This window comes from Sesamum indicum, linkage group LG8 (assembly GCF_000512975.1).
Source record: "Sesamum indicum cultivar Zhongzhi No. 13 linkage group LG8, S_indicum_v1.0, whole genome shotgun sequence".
NCBI classification, from domain to species: Eukaryota; Viridiplantae; Streptophyta; class Magnoliopsida; order Lamiales; family Pedaliaceae; genus Sesamum; species Sesamum indicum.
The window spans coordinates 11,292,597-11,310,846 of record NC_026152.1 but is presented as its reverse complement, the minus strand read 5'-3'; the positions used below and the strand labels follow the sequence as shown (position 1 = coordinate 11,310,846).

Here is an 18,250-nt window from a genome sequence, read left to right as displayed (position 1 = left end):
AAAAAAAAAAAAACGAGTTTTATCTACACAATATATAAATATACATATGTATATATAATCAACATTATTAATTATTACATATATAAGAATACCAAATTCCTTTCTTTCTTTCTTTTTTTTGTTTTTAAAATTCTTGAATGTGAAAAGATGGTTGTATTTTTTGGGGAAGCAAAAAATTTGCTTTATAATCAGTGATTTGGACTGAAGGGATGTGCGTGTGATTGATGCAGTGAGAGAGGAGAAGAACAATGGGATGTCTCAAAATGCAGAAAAGAAATCAAACCAAAAAAGCTTTTTTCTTGCAGGTACGTCTTTTGGCAGATCACGTGCTTCCCTTGTCCTGCTCTTTGTTTGCTTTTGCATCACCTTCTTATTTCTTTTTCTTTTCCTTTCAAATTTAAAAAACAATGATTTCTTTCTGTTAAAGTTCTTGGGCAGACATGCCCCACTCAGCTACTGTCACTTGTTTTTAATCACTATTAATTCTTTTTTTTTTTGTTTAAGTGAAATTCACGTAGTATTATATTTTTAAAATAAATTAATTAAGTATAATGATTGATATCAAATATTTGTATTGAATAATTATAAGATAAAATAACATCACATACTTTCACGAAGTTCGAAACCACAATATTAGAGTTTATGGAGTCTCAACTTCAACAATTAAGCTAAACCCCATCAGTAATAAATTATTAATTACTTATTAATTTTTTCTATTTTTACGTGGAGAGGGTACTCAACAACAGTTGGATCGATTGATTAGAAAATAGAATTTTCAAATTATTAATAATAAATATTTTAGATTTGCTTTGATAATTTCATATTAAAAAGGATTATTTATTTTTTTGTATAAGATAAATTATTGATACGGTCCGATTAAATTGAAATATGAGAACTAAGTCATATTATACAGTAACATCCCAGTACAAGATAAATTATTTGCAGACCGTCATTTTTTATAGTAAATTATAAATAAAAGCAGACTTATAAACAACCCTTAAAGGATTCTAAATAATCTAAATCTCATTTTAAATGAAGTTTTTCTCTTCAAAATATTGATAAATTTAAATTTTTTATATAAAATTATTTATAATTAATTTTGTAGATCCTTCGGTCCAAATGTAATATCAGATGAATAATATATAAATTTGATATCAAACATCCTCCAAACTTTGAAATATATATATATATATAGAAAATAAATAAATAATTATTGAATAAAATAGGGTTGGTGAGTTAGACGGAATAAGACATAATAATGTCGTGATTATGGAAAAAAATAAATAATAATTGTGGGAGGGATAGAGTAGGTATAGTTTGATTAGCTAACAAAAGCATTATTTTTTAATTATATTATTAATTAATAAAAATTAAAATATACTATTGGCTAAACAAAAGAGAATATTTCCAACTCCCATGAAACTACTCTAAAATGCGCCTGCGGTGCTGCCGAGCTAGTGGGCACCAAGGTTTGTTCTTGGACACCGTGACTGTGTGTTTGTGATGCGCGTGCTTTTCTGATTTGTGTGTGTGCATTGGCGCCCACATGGGTGGATGGATCTACAGTGTCAAAATTCCGGAATTACTTTGGACCGTTGATCTCGTACTACTGGTAAGAATAACAACACCAATATTCTTATTCTTATTCCTTTTCTATTTATTATTATTATATTACTATTATAATTTATTGCTATTTATTAATGTTTCATAGTACAATTCAATCTGTATTTTCTACTTTTATTAATTAATCACACCATAGCTATTGCATGTTCATCAATGAGGCTACTTTTCCTAACTATTAATCTTGTATTTTCAAAATTTCAAATTTTATATGATTTTTATTTTTGAAGATAATACTATATGTTCGAAGTTTAATACACTGGGTAATTAAATAATTGACGCATGCTCGTATTTTAAAAAATATTGGATATATTGGTAATTATCCATTCATTTAATATAGCAAACATCCGTTGTAAATAAGTTGGACCCGTGTTCTTTACATGACATGCGATAACAAAATTCTAATTTTGATATATTATTTTTTTAAAAAATTGTTTCATCAATTGAAATAAATATGTGATCGTATAAATTGTTAGTATTTGTATTTTTGGACGATAGTATAATTTTATTTATTAAGTGTCAAGGTATTAAAGTAACTCATTTTAATTGACAAAATGTAGATCGATTAAAACAAGCTTAAATATACTATTTTCTCTCATAAATAATCATATCTATAACTAATGTTCTATCAATCATTTTTTGTTTATTAATATTTAATTTACTTCATGTGCCTTAATGTGCTAAATTGAGAAGCCCTATGGGGAAGAAGAGAAGGGTATTTTTGTCGCATTGGGAAAGCTGAATATTCTCTAGTCTACATTTGCTCTTTACTCATTTTACTCTTTCTTTTTTTTAATATTATTATTCCTTAATCCCTTTTATTATTATTTTTTTTACTTTTTATTATCAACTAATTTAAAGAGGATTTTCCCATTTCCATTCCCCAAGATTAAATTTTTTATTCTGGGCGTTGGAAATCGGACAGCATGAATGTGGAAGAAAAAATAATATGGTTTTGACCCCTTAACTTTTATAAAATTACAAAGGAGCCCCTTAAAGGCGAAACGATTTTGACCAATAATTCTCAAGGTGTTTGCGACTGTTTAAAAATAAATGTTTTAATACTTTGTTGTCGAAAATAAGTTGAAAATTATTTTTTTTTTGTTTACAATTTTTTAATTTTGAACTGTGTAAAAGGGTATTTGCAAAAATTTAAATTAAGTATTTTTTAAATTAGAGCTTAAATTAATGTAATTACACCACATTTCCCTGCAGTTTGGTGTAATTATTCTCAATCTATTTGTGGTTGAAAAATTATATTTAGTACCCGTAAGGTTTGTTTTTGTCTAGCAAATAGATCTTTCATTAGTCAAAATTTATCGAATTTGCTGGTATTAGCAGAAGAATTTGAATAAAAATCAATATTTACCCCAATTGAGTTATTACTAACTCAACGTAGGTCAAATAAATCTTTTATGATCAAAATACCCTTGTAAGGGTGAAAATATATCTCTTCACATGCAACACGATCATGTGAAGATACATAAGGGTAGTTTGATTAGAAAAAACTTACTTGACAAATATAATAAGTCTATATTAATTCAAACAGGAGTTAATATAGATTTTTATTCAATTTTTTTTTTCTAATATCAGTAAATCGGTGAATTTTGACTTAAGGGGTCTATCTGTTAGTGCAAAATCTCGAACCACATAAGATTTACATGTAATTAAATCAAACATCAAAGAAGATTAATTATCCCCTTAAATTAAGCTAAATAAGAGTATTTGAAAACACAATTTATGCATATTATCCCCTTACATAATTGAATATTGTTGTTATTAAAATTAAAAAAAAGAATAAATAAAAGTGGAGAGAAATGGGAAAAAAGTGATTGACGTTAAGGAAAAATGATGTTCTTCTGCTACAACGTGTTAGGCTTTGTTTGGACACACTGATCTAAAATGTAGGCAACTTTTGTATGACTTGACCTCTACTTTTCAAACTTACACTACCTTTTCAGTTTTCACCATTACAATTCACAAAAGTAGAACACTCAACACTTGCCAACCACTTTTCTCCCAATTTTATTTTACTCAAATTTCATCCAATTAAATAAATTATATATTTTAATTATATAATAAATATATTATATTTATTATGTAATTAATTTTGATTGAATTTGTCCACAATTTTAGCAATAAAATGTAAAAATTAGTAGGAATTTGCTTTATCGCTTTTGATTGAAATCAACTTAATTTAAAAATTATAATTATAAAACTAATGCGTATTTTTTATTTTCAATGATAATTTGTTCTTATGGGTAAAAATAAAGCCTAATAATTAGAGGTTAAGAGCAAAGATACATGAAAAGACGTTACCAAAAATTTTTATATTACAGTGAAAAAAGAGTACAGACAATCAAATTAAAAATTATCGTAACGAGGTACATAAATAAGTACGTAAATCAATAATTTCTTAATTAAGTCCGCACAAATAAATTCATATCCTCCAAATATAGGGCAAGATAATAAAAATCTAAAATGGGTGGAAAAATAATTCTAATTAATTAGGTGCATCATATGCTCCAATATTGAAGGGCTAAGAATAATACATTGGGATGAATGGGCTATTTTATTTATTTATTTATTTGTTGAATTATTATGAAAGTAGACAAAAATAAAAGGGTATGTCCTATTCCAACATATCACCTCTTTGTCTTTGTAGGAGGGTTCACTCACTTCTTTTCTATCTTACCTTTATTGACTACATTTTGATTTATATCTTCTTGCTCCTTACTCTATTTTTTTTTTTTAATAGTCTCCAAGATTAGTTGTAGAGTAGAATTAGTGCATGATTATAATAAAATTTAAAGATGAATATTTTATGGTCACCCACCCACCCACCTACCCACACATATAAATATATATGTATATATATAAATCAATAAAACCTACTCTGAGATTAATATATAGCTTATTGAGTTTGATAGTTATGTTTGATCGGAATGAATCCGTTGCAATTACTCCAATTAGAGGTGTTAGCGGGTAGAATAAGATATCAGACAGACTCGTATTCACAAAAAATCTCATTCTATCAGATAAAATGTGACCCTAACCAACCCCCTTAAGACCCAATAGGTCTTTAGATTGTATGTCATTGTTTTCGATCAATTTTTTTTTGGGTTTGGACCTCTTTTCCGTTTATAATATTTGATATTTTTATTCAAGATAAAATAATTAAAAAAGACTAAATAAATTTTATTTTTTTTCTTTTTATTTTTTTATTTTATTTTATCAATAAATTCAGAATTATTGAGACCAATTCACAAATAACTCTTCTCAATAGATTTTTTTAAATAATATACCATTTATTATACAAATAATCTAATGAAACTATCAAAAATACATATTTAATAGCAATCAAATTTAATATTATAAATTTAAAGTTTAATTTTACTACTTCAGATATCCAAGCAAGCATTATTGCCTATCACGACATTGAAAAATATACCTAGCATGATACTATATTCTATAACTAATTATTTAATTATTTATTAATTAAAAAATATAAATAGTTAAAGAATTACATGATAATAATATTATGATGTCTTAAATTTTTTAAATTTATTTACATGAATGTAGATCAATTGAAAAATAATAATTCAATTCAATAAATATATTTTTTGGGTCCAAATTTGGTCTATAAACCTATGGATATTGATGGGTAGAGACCTAATCTAGACCCAATTTATATTTTTTTAATGGGTCTGGATTTGGACTTGGGTCTAATAGTATTTATCGGGTCCCAGTACGGACCTGGGTAGGATCTAACACCCCTAACTCCAACTAAAAAACATGTTCGTCATGAAAAACGAGTGAAAACTCATCATATGCATTAGTATGTGAAGGTGTATAAGAATAATTTACAGTTAAGGTAAATATATATAAATTTAACTGATTTTTTCCTGTTATTAATAATTCAAATGAATTTTAAGTAATGAATAAATGTGTTGATTAGATGAAAATAAATGTTGGAGTACTAAACTTTTTTTGTCAAACTACATGGGTTTTAGGAATTGGGCCACCGGCCCTTTATTTCCAAATTGGACTTATTGGGCCCCTCCTCAATAAAATAATGCTTGACCCACATCCAGATCCAATTGACTCCTACATGCCAACTACCCCTAAAGAAACTAATGCCACATGCAAGATCATGAAATAAGGTACTTTTGCCTATTTCTTGATTCGAACCCCCCCCCCCCCTAGCATGGATTCGAATACTTCACTGGATCATTTATTCAGTACCGTAGCATCGATTCTAATACTTCATTGGATCATTTAATCAGTAGGAATGACCGGTGGTTTTTTTAAAGATCAGGATCGCTCAGTGCGACTGAATGACTTACATTTATACGCACTGTTTGTCTGTTGAGCAACCCTAATTATTAAATTCGATTAAGTACTTTGATTAATTTTACTTTTAAAGTATAAATGAACTAAAAGTTAAATCACACGTCAAAATTTATAAAGTAACACACATTTAGAGTCTGGAGATTAAAAATATATATTATAGTACTCTAAAATTCCCTGTGATGCTGCTAATTTTCTTGCAGAATAAAATTTAGAGACAATTAGCGGGACCTGGGGGACTTTGTGTTCCTTTGAGTACAGTTTTGGCGTTGGAACATGCAGAGGTGAGAGGGCCTGTGGAACCAGCGGGCTTGAGATCAATGTCCGCCAGTTCAATGCCTTCACAAGGGACTGCGGAACTGCAATTCAGCGACACGGCCACCGCCGAAGCTGAGCTCCCCTTTATGTTCACGAATCGAGCGTTACTGATCTTCACCTTCGATTGCTGCATATATGCAACGATATCAGTTCTGATCAGTTTATTTTATTTTTGTTTTTGAATTAAATGTGCGCGAACGTACGTACCGCGGTTGTTGTTGTGGAGTTGTAATGCTGATCAATCATGATTGGATTCTGAACATTATTCATCTGAATATCTTGGAAAACAATGTCGCTGGCCGTAATCTGGGCCGAATCGTGGTACGTTTTGATTCTTGCACCGTTTGTCGTCCCTGTGAGTGTGCAGTTGCTTATGGTCACTCCTTTCAGGTCTTTCTCGTCCGCCTGCTTTCCCAGGTTCCCGACACTAGATCATAAAATGGGAATTGAGTTGCTAGAGGAACGTTTAGAAAATTAATTTGAAATTTGATCGTATTTACCAGATTCCATGTCCGGGACCACAGGTTATTCTGGCAACAACGATGTTTTGGTTGCCATGTCCAATCGAAACACAATCATCTCCTGTTGCTATGACGGAGTCGGTTACGTTAACATTTATGTTATTAGTGAGGTGGACTCCATCGGTGTAAGGGCTATCTCCTGGGGCAGTGATCGTCAAGTTAAACAGGTCGATTTCGTGACTGTCCATCACCTCAATGTGGAAACCCATGCTGTCTACAAATTTCAAGTTGTGTGCTTTGCTGTTTCCAACCTCTTGAAATATTAGAGACTACAGACATGCACCAAAACAACATTAACGCTGCACGGCGTGAACATAAACACGAACACGAACACGAATAATTTAATATTTTATTAAAAAAGAAAAGAAAAGAAGGCGACGCATAAGCGGGTAATTACATACAACTGGAAGAGGGCTGACACCATCTGCGTACTTCCAATCATACTTGCCCTCACCGTTGATGATCCCTCCACCGGTGAGCACAACATTGTCGACCCTTTGGACCATGATCCAGGCGCCGCTAGTATAAGTACTCGGGTCAATGTTTGCCAATAGATGGCCCTGGATTTCGACGGTGGTGGTGTGAGCCTTACAGGGTCCAGAGAAAACAACCTCGCCGGCCATGAAATCCCCGGCAGGGATCACAACCTTTGCCGGTCCGCTCGACTCACATGCTGCCTTCCAAGCCTTAATAATAGCCTGTGCATTGTCAAATTTTGGTTCAGTTTTAGCGCCGTAGTTGAAAATGTCGAAAACTGCTTCGGAGGAGGGGTTGGATTCAACGCCGTTGATGGATAGAAAACAGGCTATGCATATGCCCAGAAGCTGGACGATCAGACGAGTTCCTGCGGGAATAGCCATATCATCGGCGCCCCAACCACAATTCTTGTGCTATGTCAAAGAAGGTTGAGATGTTTTGAGTAGTGGCAAAGCCAATGGCTTCTGAGTACCAATTTTGCTCATCTTCCGAGCTTTTTGTAGCTGATTCTTTCAGGGATGGAGATTCTCTCCCACCATCCGCTTCTTCGGTGATGGAGATTTGTTCTACTCTCTCCTACACCCACACATATAAAACAACAATATTAAACTAGCGTAAAACTCGTGCTATCTATGGTCAATATTAAATAAAGAAATATATGGTGCAATATTTTTGTTTTTACTGGATTAAAACTAGTGTTTTTTAATTTTGAATCTATTTCAGTTATTATTTTAAATTTGTATTTTTCTGCACATATAATATGTTTTTTTTTATTTTTTTATGAAAATATCAAGAAAATTTTACGAAAGGACTAAAAGTGATTTTTGTAATTATTAATAAAAATTAAGTAATAAATACTACGTAGTTGTTGTCGATAACTATTTAATTTTAATTATAATAATTAGAGTTATAGTTACATGTTATAGTTCTTATAATGAAGGTAAACATATAAGTGATGATGATTAAAATTAACATAATTAATCTAGGACTGAACCTTTTTTAAGAAGAGAATATGACCCTTAAGAATAGTATAATCCCAAATATAAATTTCTACCAATACTAGCTCTGCTTGTATGAATGAAGTTTAGTATAATTACGAATATTTCTAATTATTTGAAAATTACTGATATAATCTCATGTTTTCCCTTGTCGTGTAATTTTCCTTTTTAAAAAAAAATTATAAAAAATCGAACGAGGTATATAAACTTTTGAAAATTTGTAAAAGAATTATCTACTTAACCCATAAAAAATTAATTTTTTTTAAAAAATAAGTAAATTTATGATTTATAGACCATACGGGCGTTTTGACTAGTTTACAAGAAGAAAATAAATAAAAACCTAAAAGATACTAACGGATTGAACTAGTTGTTGGACAACTATTAAAAACAAAGTAATATTAATAATTTTTTAGATAATGAGAAAGTATTTATAATTATATTAAACCTCAATTCAAATCGCTAATAATTTTTTCTTAAACTTAACTATGGTAGTGAGTTATTAGTTAAAAAATACATATCAAGATCTAAGACTTAAATACTATTTGTGGAAAAATCAACCTTTATAATTAAACATGGATAAATTCAAGGGGAATTTATTTAAAAAATGCAGGAAAAAAAAATTTAGAAAAGTAATGTGATTTAAAAAATTTTAGAAAAGTAAGTGGCACCGCGGTGCCACAATTTTTATTTAAATTTTTTTTTTCCTCTATGTCACCGCGGTTAACACATTGGTTTTAAAAAAAAATAAATTTTTAATGTGTCACCACGGTTTGAAATCGTGGTGACAATTTTTTCTTTTAAAAAAAAGATTTATTTTATTTGACGATGAATTGCTGTCAATTTCTCGTTAAAATTTCGGTACCATCATGGCGAGTTGTGGGTAAATGTTCGTGTATAATAAAAATTCATTATTTACGATTGATAAAAGTTGAAATTATTTGTGGGTAAATGTTCGTGTAAATGCTCGGTGTTGATAACTCGCCATGATGGTGCCGAAATTTTAACGAGAAATTGGCAACAATTCGTCGTCAAATAAAATAAATTTTTTTTTAAAAGAAAAAATTGTCACCGCGGCTCGAACATTAAAATTTTTTTTTTTTTAAAACCAATCCTGGTGACATAAAGAATTTTTTTTTTAAAAAAATAAAAATTATGGCAGCGCGGTGAGTAACTGCGGTGCCACTTAATTTTCTAAAATTTTTCAAATCACATTACTTTTCTAAATTTTTTTTTCTTGCATTTTTTAAATAAATTCCCCTAAATTCAACATTTGTACATATTTTGGATTAAAAATGTGAAGTTACATTTTTACCCACAAATAAGATAAAATACATTGTCAAATGTCACATCACTACCTCAAAATTGAAATTAGGAAAGAAATGAGGGACATATTGGATATTAACTTAACCAATTTTCATGACGTAATGGAAAATAACAATGAGCTGTAGATGGATTTGCTACCATGGCCTAAACCTTTTATTTTGTTTCCTAATTTAGATTGTTATTTCGTTTTACTCTAAAAAAGCTAAATTAGAGTGGAATTAGAACGACCAATTGATCAACTAACAATATCTATCTATCTATGTATTTATATATATAGCAGAACGAAATTTGATCAATTTAATTTAATTATTTATTTTGTATTTATTCAAAATTTTATTTTTAGAATTATAATTAAGATTTTAAACTACAATAGAATATCGATTAGAAACATCACCTATTTTAAATATATTTTAGATATTTATTTTGTATTTATGAAATTTTATCTTCAATAAATTGAGTTTTTTAATGAACAAGAGAAAATCTTATGTTTTAGAAATATCATATATATTAAATATTCATTTTGTATTTATCTCAAATTTTATCTCCAACGTTAAAATACTAATTGAATTTGTATTTATCTTATATAATTTATATGTTAACATTAAGTTTTATTTTGTATTTTATTATGTATCTACCTTATATGAGTTTATTTTTACAATTAAGTTGTATTTATAAACTCTAAAATTTTCAAATATACATTATTGGTGTGTATCCAAATCAAAAAATTTTTATTACCAAATAATAGTGATTTTCATTATATTTGTATTTATGTAGAACAAAGTCTACTGTGCATCTCTTTATTTATTAGATATGCTCAATAATTGATTTTCTATGCTCTATAAACGATTTGAAAACTAAACACTCTCTTTAACATGATATAATTTTAGTTTTTGTATTTTATTTTTCATGATGCATCAAAGTTATTGAATTAGCAATCTATATCATTTTCTTATATTTTTGTTATTAAATTTTAATACTTATTTGATTTTTTAAATTTCTATGTCAATTGCTTATTTTGTTGGACAAGAAGAAATAAATTCATTTAATGAAAATAAGTACATATTTCGTTTTCAAAACTTATTTGTATAATTCTACTTAATAAGTACATATTTCGCTTTTGAAATTAATATATATAATTCAACTTAATCAATCATTTAAGTTTTATTTCTATTTAAATATTTACTCTTTGATATCTTTTACACCAATTTATATATATACATATACATAGATATTATTTACATTTATTAAATTTTTATTTTAGAGTTTAATATTCTTGTTCTCTTTCAGATTTTATATTTTTATTTTTCTATAAAAATAACAAAGTTAGTTGTTTAATTCTACTCAAAATACAATTTAATTTTTTATTTCTATTTCAAATCTACCCTTTTATGTTTTTTATATTATGATTTAATCCATTAAAATTTTATATTATAGTTTATTTCTTTTGTTCTTTTTCAGATTTTTTATCTGTTTTTATTTGTTTTGCAACAAAAAAGAACAGATTCATTTAGTATTAATAGGTACATATTTAATTTAATATTAATTTGTATAGTTCTACTCAATTTACCTATTAGGACTAAATGAATTTGCTCTTTTTTGTTAATTATCTTTAGTTATAACTCATTATCTTTGTTAATTATCTTTCTTATAAATCATTAACAAAAGTTTCTATTCTTACTTTATGTTTTATTTTTTATAAATAAGATTATTTTAGATTATATACTTTATAAAATTTTGTGTAAAAGATTTATTTATAACAACATATATTATACTTTTTTTATTTAATTTAAAAAAATTTATAACACATGCATAGCACGAGTTCTATGCTAGTCTTTATTATTTTAGGACAAATTGTTTGATTATCTAATTTGTATTTTACTATCATAACATATAATTTATATTTATGATTAAAATTGGAAATTATGTTTGAATTCATATACCTATAAGACAAAAAACGATTTCAAATATCACATCAATTTTTTTGTCTCCTTTTCTTTTTAAATTATTGGTAAAATTTATTACATATAAACACATACTTAAATATTTATATAGTAATAATATTTTTTTTATATATTTTGTCAGCAATTTTTCTTCCTTATCTAAGCAATTACAGACAAGTTATTTTCATTGGATGTCGTACTCCTTTATTTGTAATAATGCATTATACTGTTGCAACTCATTTCCAAATCAAGTAAACAAAGATTTGGTACAAAAGATATCGAAATCACAATTGTGATCGGTCGACAATTAATGCCTCTAAGGCCCAGCCCCGCAAAACCCGAGTCAACTCATTCACCTCCACCTCATAGCTCGCTGCAACTCTTCAATCCCAATCTCCGAGCATGTCAACACCAATCTGTTCGCTATCATTCTCTCACGCGCCACTGCGTTCCTCACGCTCCACCACCTGCACCCGCCGCCGGCTGTCAACTCGCACCCCACTAGCTCCTCCAAGTCCCATGTGTTGTTATACACGTAAACTGTATTCCCCGCTACACGAATATCTATGGAACAATCTCCGAAGCTTTCACTCCTCAATTTGTCTACGTACTCCGGAGGCATCTCTCCGATTTCTTCGCACGCAAAGTCTTCTCCCCCAACTATCCAGACCTTCACTCTTTCGACATTTTGGATGATGCACCGTCCGACCAAGATCAGGCCGTTGTTGGTGCACCCGATGTTGTAGCTGGTAACGGGTTGACCCGGGGACAGAAACAATGGTTCTGACCAGGTTTTGGTTTCCGGGTCGAACCAGTGGGTCAGGCCGGATTCTTTTTCGGTAACGATGAGTTTCTCAGCTGTGGCCGTGACTGAGAGCCAAGGCGAAGCCGCCGAGTCTCTCAAATTTCCCGGCATTGAGTCGCACCTACGCCAGGCGCGCGTGTTCAGATCGTAAATCTCGACGGCGAATGGATCGTCTTCGAAATCACAACCGCCGCCGGCGATGACGATGGCGTTCCCCACTCGCGCGACGATAGGGTCACTGCGCCACACAAGGGGAGGGTCCACGTGGTGCCAATTGAAATTGAGGGGGTCGAAGGAGAAAGAAAATCTCGAAGGGGAGAGCATATAGAGGAAACTGGAGTGGGAGGATTTGAGGGCTGAGATGTACTCGATCGGCGGTCGAGGTACTTCGATCCAGGCGTCGGACCGCGGATCGTAAGCATTGGTGGTGGTGGCGTACGGCGAGCGCGTGCCCTGCGTGTGGAGGATCAGCCACGGGCGCGGCTTGTTGTGGTGGCGGAGGGAGGACGAGACCGCGCCGCACCATGATTTGGACACCTGCGAGGCGGAAACCAAGTCGACGAGCGGCACGTGCGAGAAGACGGCCTCTAATACGTCGCCATGAATCTCCGCATCGCCGCCGTCGGGAGCCATTTGTTGATTCGCTGCTGCTGCCGTCTTACAAAGTGTTAGTCTTTTACGGTCAAATCTGGAAAGTGCCTCCGCCGCATGTAACAAAAGACTGCAATTTGAATCTTGTTGGTGAATTGTTTTGGTATTTATAGTTGAGAAAACCAACAAGCTGTGGGAAAATTTTGACCTGTATCCGTGCTCATATTTCAATTAATTACATAATAAATAATTAACTATATATATATAATTTAAAAAAAATAATCAATCGTCTAGAAGAGGACGCGTGTGGTAAAACTGTCATCATGATTTTTAAAATCCAATTCAATCAGTTTGATCAAAACCAACCATGCCTCAACTGCTCACACCCGGTTTGCACCAACAATTAAATTTAATACTTGTGTTAATTTTTATAGTATAGTATTTTTAATTAAAAAAATTAAAATACTTATTTTGATGCGAAAATTTGAGGACAACAAGTTCGATCGAAAAATTAAATGAGAAATTAACTAATGCAACATACCAAAATATTAATTTATATATATATATTTTTAGGTGAAATACTTATATTGAATTGAAATATTTAATTATTTAAAACTTGCATTTATTTGTCTTTCTTTTTTACTTTAGTGAATTTATATGTATATTAATGTATACATATATATACACACATGTATATATTTAAGTCGACCCAATTGGACCAATGACATGAAAATTTATCCGATTCAATTTTCAATCTAGTTTTTAAAATATTACGTGTCACATCAATATGTGACAGACATATACTCTACTGAAAATAAAAAAGAATATAATTAAATTAATACATAACTTAAAAGTGGATTTATACATGAGGAAAATTGGACCATGTTCGCGTGAATTTGTATTCTTAGGTTGATGCTGCAAATGTAACAATTAACAACTCATATATGATATTGTTCGTACTCAAGTCTCTGTCTCATTTAATAGTTTGGGGTAGGGTGAATTAAAACCAACCAATCCATTCGTCCTGATTTCTGTAATAAACCATGATCTTAAAATTAAAATAAAATCGCATCGCGTTTATAATATATAGGGATAATTATATTTATTTTTCCTTATAAATAAATCAATCAAGACAGAGAAATTGACATAAAATTAACTCGGAGCCTCAATTGGTTTATCAACAAAATACACCAAATGTTTGGATGGCAATTAAAATCACGATAAATATTAATTAATCAAAGTTAAAATTTATTTTTTTCTATTAATTTTGTTTTATCTAGGTAAACGGAATTATTTTGGCATTATGTACAAAGCATAGTTTGTTGGAAATAAAATTTAAATTTTTGGGATAATTACTTCTCTCTTCTGAGATTTGGTGTAATTACACATAGATCCATTATAGTTTAAAAAATTACATCTAGCACTCCTAAGATTTGCTTTCAACTAACAAATAAGTCGCTCTATTAATCAGAATTCACTAAATTTGCTGATATTAATAAAAAAACTGAATGAAAATTGATATTACCCTCGATTAACTAATTATTGACTTATTGCAGGTCAAATAATTTTTTTCTGACTAAACTACCCTTATAACGGTAAAAATATACCTCCTCATACGCATTAACGTGTGAAGATGTATGAGGGTAATTTGATCATAAAACGATTTATTGAACCTACAATAAGTCGGTAGTAAGTCAATTAGGGGTTAATATAGAGTTTATGACCCCTCTTATTGTGATCTATGAATTTATTCTAAATTTATAATATGATATAATAACATCATTATTTCACGTAATTGCCATATTGTCTATATGTATAAAGACGTCATTTGAGGTGTTTGTTAAAGTAAAATTTTGAGAAATATTTTATACTCCTACAAAGTTCGAAAATTTTGGCAACATTGACTAGTTTTCTAGTCTCCTTCTGGCTGTGCCATAGGATGAGACACTGCTGTAGACTAATAGATTTTATCTTGAAGTCATAATTAATCGTTGTCATCTGCACCTACAAAGACAATCATGATTTGAGAACAACAATAAATACAGATACTCTTCATCAGTACAACTTTTAAGTTCTTTCAAGTTTTACTTAATTCACTTCATTATTATATGCATTGTGATAAAATTATTAAATTAATATTTTATGTAAAATTATTTTAAAATATAATTATATATTTACAATATAGTCAACTATAATACGTGGCATAATTTGTAGTGATGAAAAAAAAAACATAGAATATTGTTCAATTATTGAACAGAAGTCTTGTTTGGTCCCACAGAAACAGACTCCTATTTATGAATATGTTAAACTAACGTGCTAATTATACTCTATTGGCCATCGTTAATCAATATAATATACACACGTTTACTTCAACATTAGGGGACAATTTGGTACAGTTCGTGTAAATTTATACTCATATTAACTGTGAATTATTGAGTTAATATACACATATAAATTTATCAAAAAATATTAATCTTTTAATAATATTTTGTCATATTTATAAAGTTATTGTAGTATTATTTTTTAAAGAATATATTTTTTAAATATTTTAAAAATATTAATTAGATATATTGGGTCCAACCCGATGGGTCCCGAGTTCGGGGGTCGGGGGGTTCCGAGTCCGAATTTAAAATTTTCTTGGCAGGGGTGTTTCCAAAATATTGGAAAAATCGTCCCATTATCATCTCTACACATAATAATAATATCATATGATTTGATGGTCGATAACTTGTATTGGTAGAAACTCATATACATGTGGGTTACCAACCTCAAAGTTAGTTTGGGGATTGTTGGTTCAAATAAGAGCAAAAGAGAAGTGAATTTCTTTAAGCTGTTTGGTATGATTGAATCCCAAATGCTTCCTCTTATTTTATACAGGAACAAATAGATTATAAAGAAATAAATTAATTTTTATAATTTTACTGATTAATCTTTTCTCTTTATTTTATATTAAAAATATACAATTTAATATCAATTAAAGTGCTTTTAGTGTATAAAAATCTAAAACTCTTATTAGTAAAAATATTCGTCAAACAAGAATAAATATATTTTTTATTAATAAAAATATTCATCAAAATGAATATTGTATATTTATTTTAAATAATTCAGTTTAAATAAAATAAAAATTATTATCAATGGTCCGCGATGTAGCTTGACATCTCAACTTTTTTTTTTTTCAAGCAAGCAATTTTTATCTATGTAGTTTAGGGGTAAAATGCAAATGATCCCATACAATAGGGGCTGCTTGCATTTAACCTTTACAATTTTACAGAACTCAAAATCGCCCTTAGGCACGTGTATACACAGACGGAATATTCCATCATTATTCCTTGAAAAATGCAAAGTGCAACAAAATTAAAAGATTGGGTAAGAAAGTGTAAAAAAAAAAAAGATTGGGGGCAAAATACAAATAATCCCATACGTTGGAGATATCTACATTTTACTTTTTATTGAAAGACGACAACATATAGACTTATTTAAATAAAGCAAATATTTACGATATCAAAATTTTCTCACTTTCCTTTGTTAACAAAGCAATAAAATCTGCTTGCTGGAAAATGAGAAAAATTCAAGGTGATCATAAGCAAGAAACCTGAAATTAAGTCAAATTCAGAATCATTTGTTTGCAAGAAGAGTTAGAATTCACTACAAAAAAAAAAAATAAATAAAAAAAAATGGGAAGATAAGTGACCAAAAAAATTAAGTGGCGATTTTAATATTGCCATATATTTAGTGATAAAATATTTGTTTTTATCACAATAATAAATTTCATAATTTTAATAATTACTATTATTTTGTAAAAATTGTTATTAGCAAGAATTAGTGACAAAAAAATATCCACAAAATTGTCACTAATAATTGTACAGTGACAGAATAAAAACTATTCTCTTAATATATATTTTTAATAATAGTTTTAAAATTATCATTTGATAATTTTTACTAATATTATATTTTGTTGTAGTGGTGTTTTATTGTATTGGAAGAGTTATTTTTCCGCAAAAACCTTTTCTAGTAGAGTTTGACCATCAGATTCGAGATGGACTTTTGTGGTCCATCTATATTTAGGTGACCAAACGGAAAAAACATGTAAGAAAATCCTATCAACCATTGATCACGAGGCCCCAATTCTTGATTGAAAGGCACACCTAAGCCCTCTATCCCCTAAATGGATAGAGACCATTGAGTTTTTTGTTTTTTAATGAAGAGTTGATCAATGATCTTTTACGTTATCAAATCAATTTGATTAATAAAATAATAACATATTTTATTGTTTTCATTTTTTAAAAATTAATAACACGATTTTGACTATAATCTCGAGTCCATGACATCATTACAAGAAAATAGAAAATAAAAAATTTTACCGCTTGCTATATATTCTCAATAACAACTTTAAAATTATTACTTATTGTCATGTCACTAATATTGTAATTTTTTTTGTAGTGCACTAACACCTCCCGTTCTTATCAAAACATACATTTAAATATAAAAAAAATCATATTAAAATAGAACTACACCATGGAGAAATGAGACTTGATCTAAGAGTTCTTATTTCCATCTTTGTTTTATTTAAATTTTTGTATTCTAGAAGTAAGTCATTGTTGACCCCCAAACTTTCCACCACAGAAATCTTCTAATGTACAAAATGGGACCTTAATTTCTTGGTCCATTTTGAGGACTTTGAGTGTTTGATTAATTGTTCTAATTCTAACATAAGTCAGAAAACATCATCAAAACAAACTCAAAGACAGGTGGAAATCAACTCAATGGAGATTGGGAGTTGAACTACTCAAGTGGTAAGAAGTCAAGTAACTTGGGAAAAAATAATCTTAGTAATGGTTACTCATGACTACTACTATTAAAAAATATAAAATTATATTTTATTTTAAACAACTTTTAAAATTATATTTACACCTCTTCCGAGAATTTTTCATTTATAACTGTATCTCTTCCGTTAGGATTTGAAAGAGCAATGCTGACGTCAATAAAAAGAATCACATGTATAAATTTTTAAGTTTATCCCTAATTCGATATTTTTAATAATTTATTCAGAAATATATCGTAGTAATATTTATTTTGTTAAGGTTATCCTAATGGAGAAATATAGTTACAAGTGGCCAAGAGAGGGTGTAACTATAATTTCAAATAAATTTTGAAAAAAATAAAATGTAATTTCATATTTTTAAAAAGGATTTTATTGTAATTAACCCTTAAAATAAGTAAAATAGGGACTAGCTTGTAGAAGTAGTTATTTTCATGACATGGGCCATAACAAAAATTCATGTTTTGGTGAGGAAAGCAATCTTCTGC

General features: G+C 29.4%; 2 protein-coding genes across 2 annotated transcripts; both read right to left on the bottom strand.

Moving 5' to 3' along the window:
• LOC105168277 (exopolygalacturonase) lies at positions 6,109-7,821 on the bottom strand. The gene is made up of 4 exons (XM_011088295.2): positions 7,211-7,821; positions 6,789-7,078; positions 6,496-6,715; positions 6,109-6,415 (listed from the first exon to the last, which is right to left on the bottom strand). Exons 1-4 carry the CDS (start codon positions 7,667-7,669, stop codon positions 6,182-6,184), a joined length of 1,203 nt encoding a protein of 400 aa, XP_011086597.1. The 5' UTR covers positions 7,670-7,821; the 3' UTR covers positions 6,109-6,181.
• Positions 11,708-13,098, bottom strand: LOC105168276 (F-box/kelch-repeat protein At1g23390-like). The gene has a single exon (XM_011088294.2). It carries the CDS (start codon positions 12,983-12,985, stop codon positions 11,900-11,902), a length of 1,086 nt encoding a protein of 361 aa, XP_011086596.1. The 5' UTR covers positions 12,986-13,098; the 3' UTR covers positions 11,708-11,899.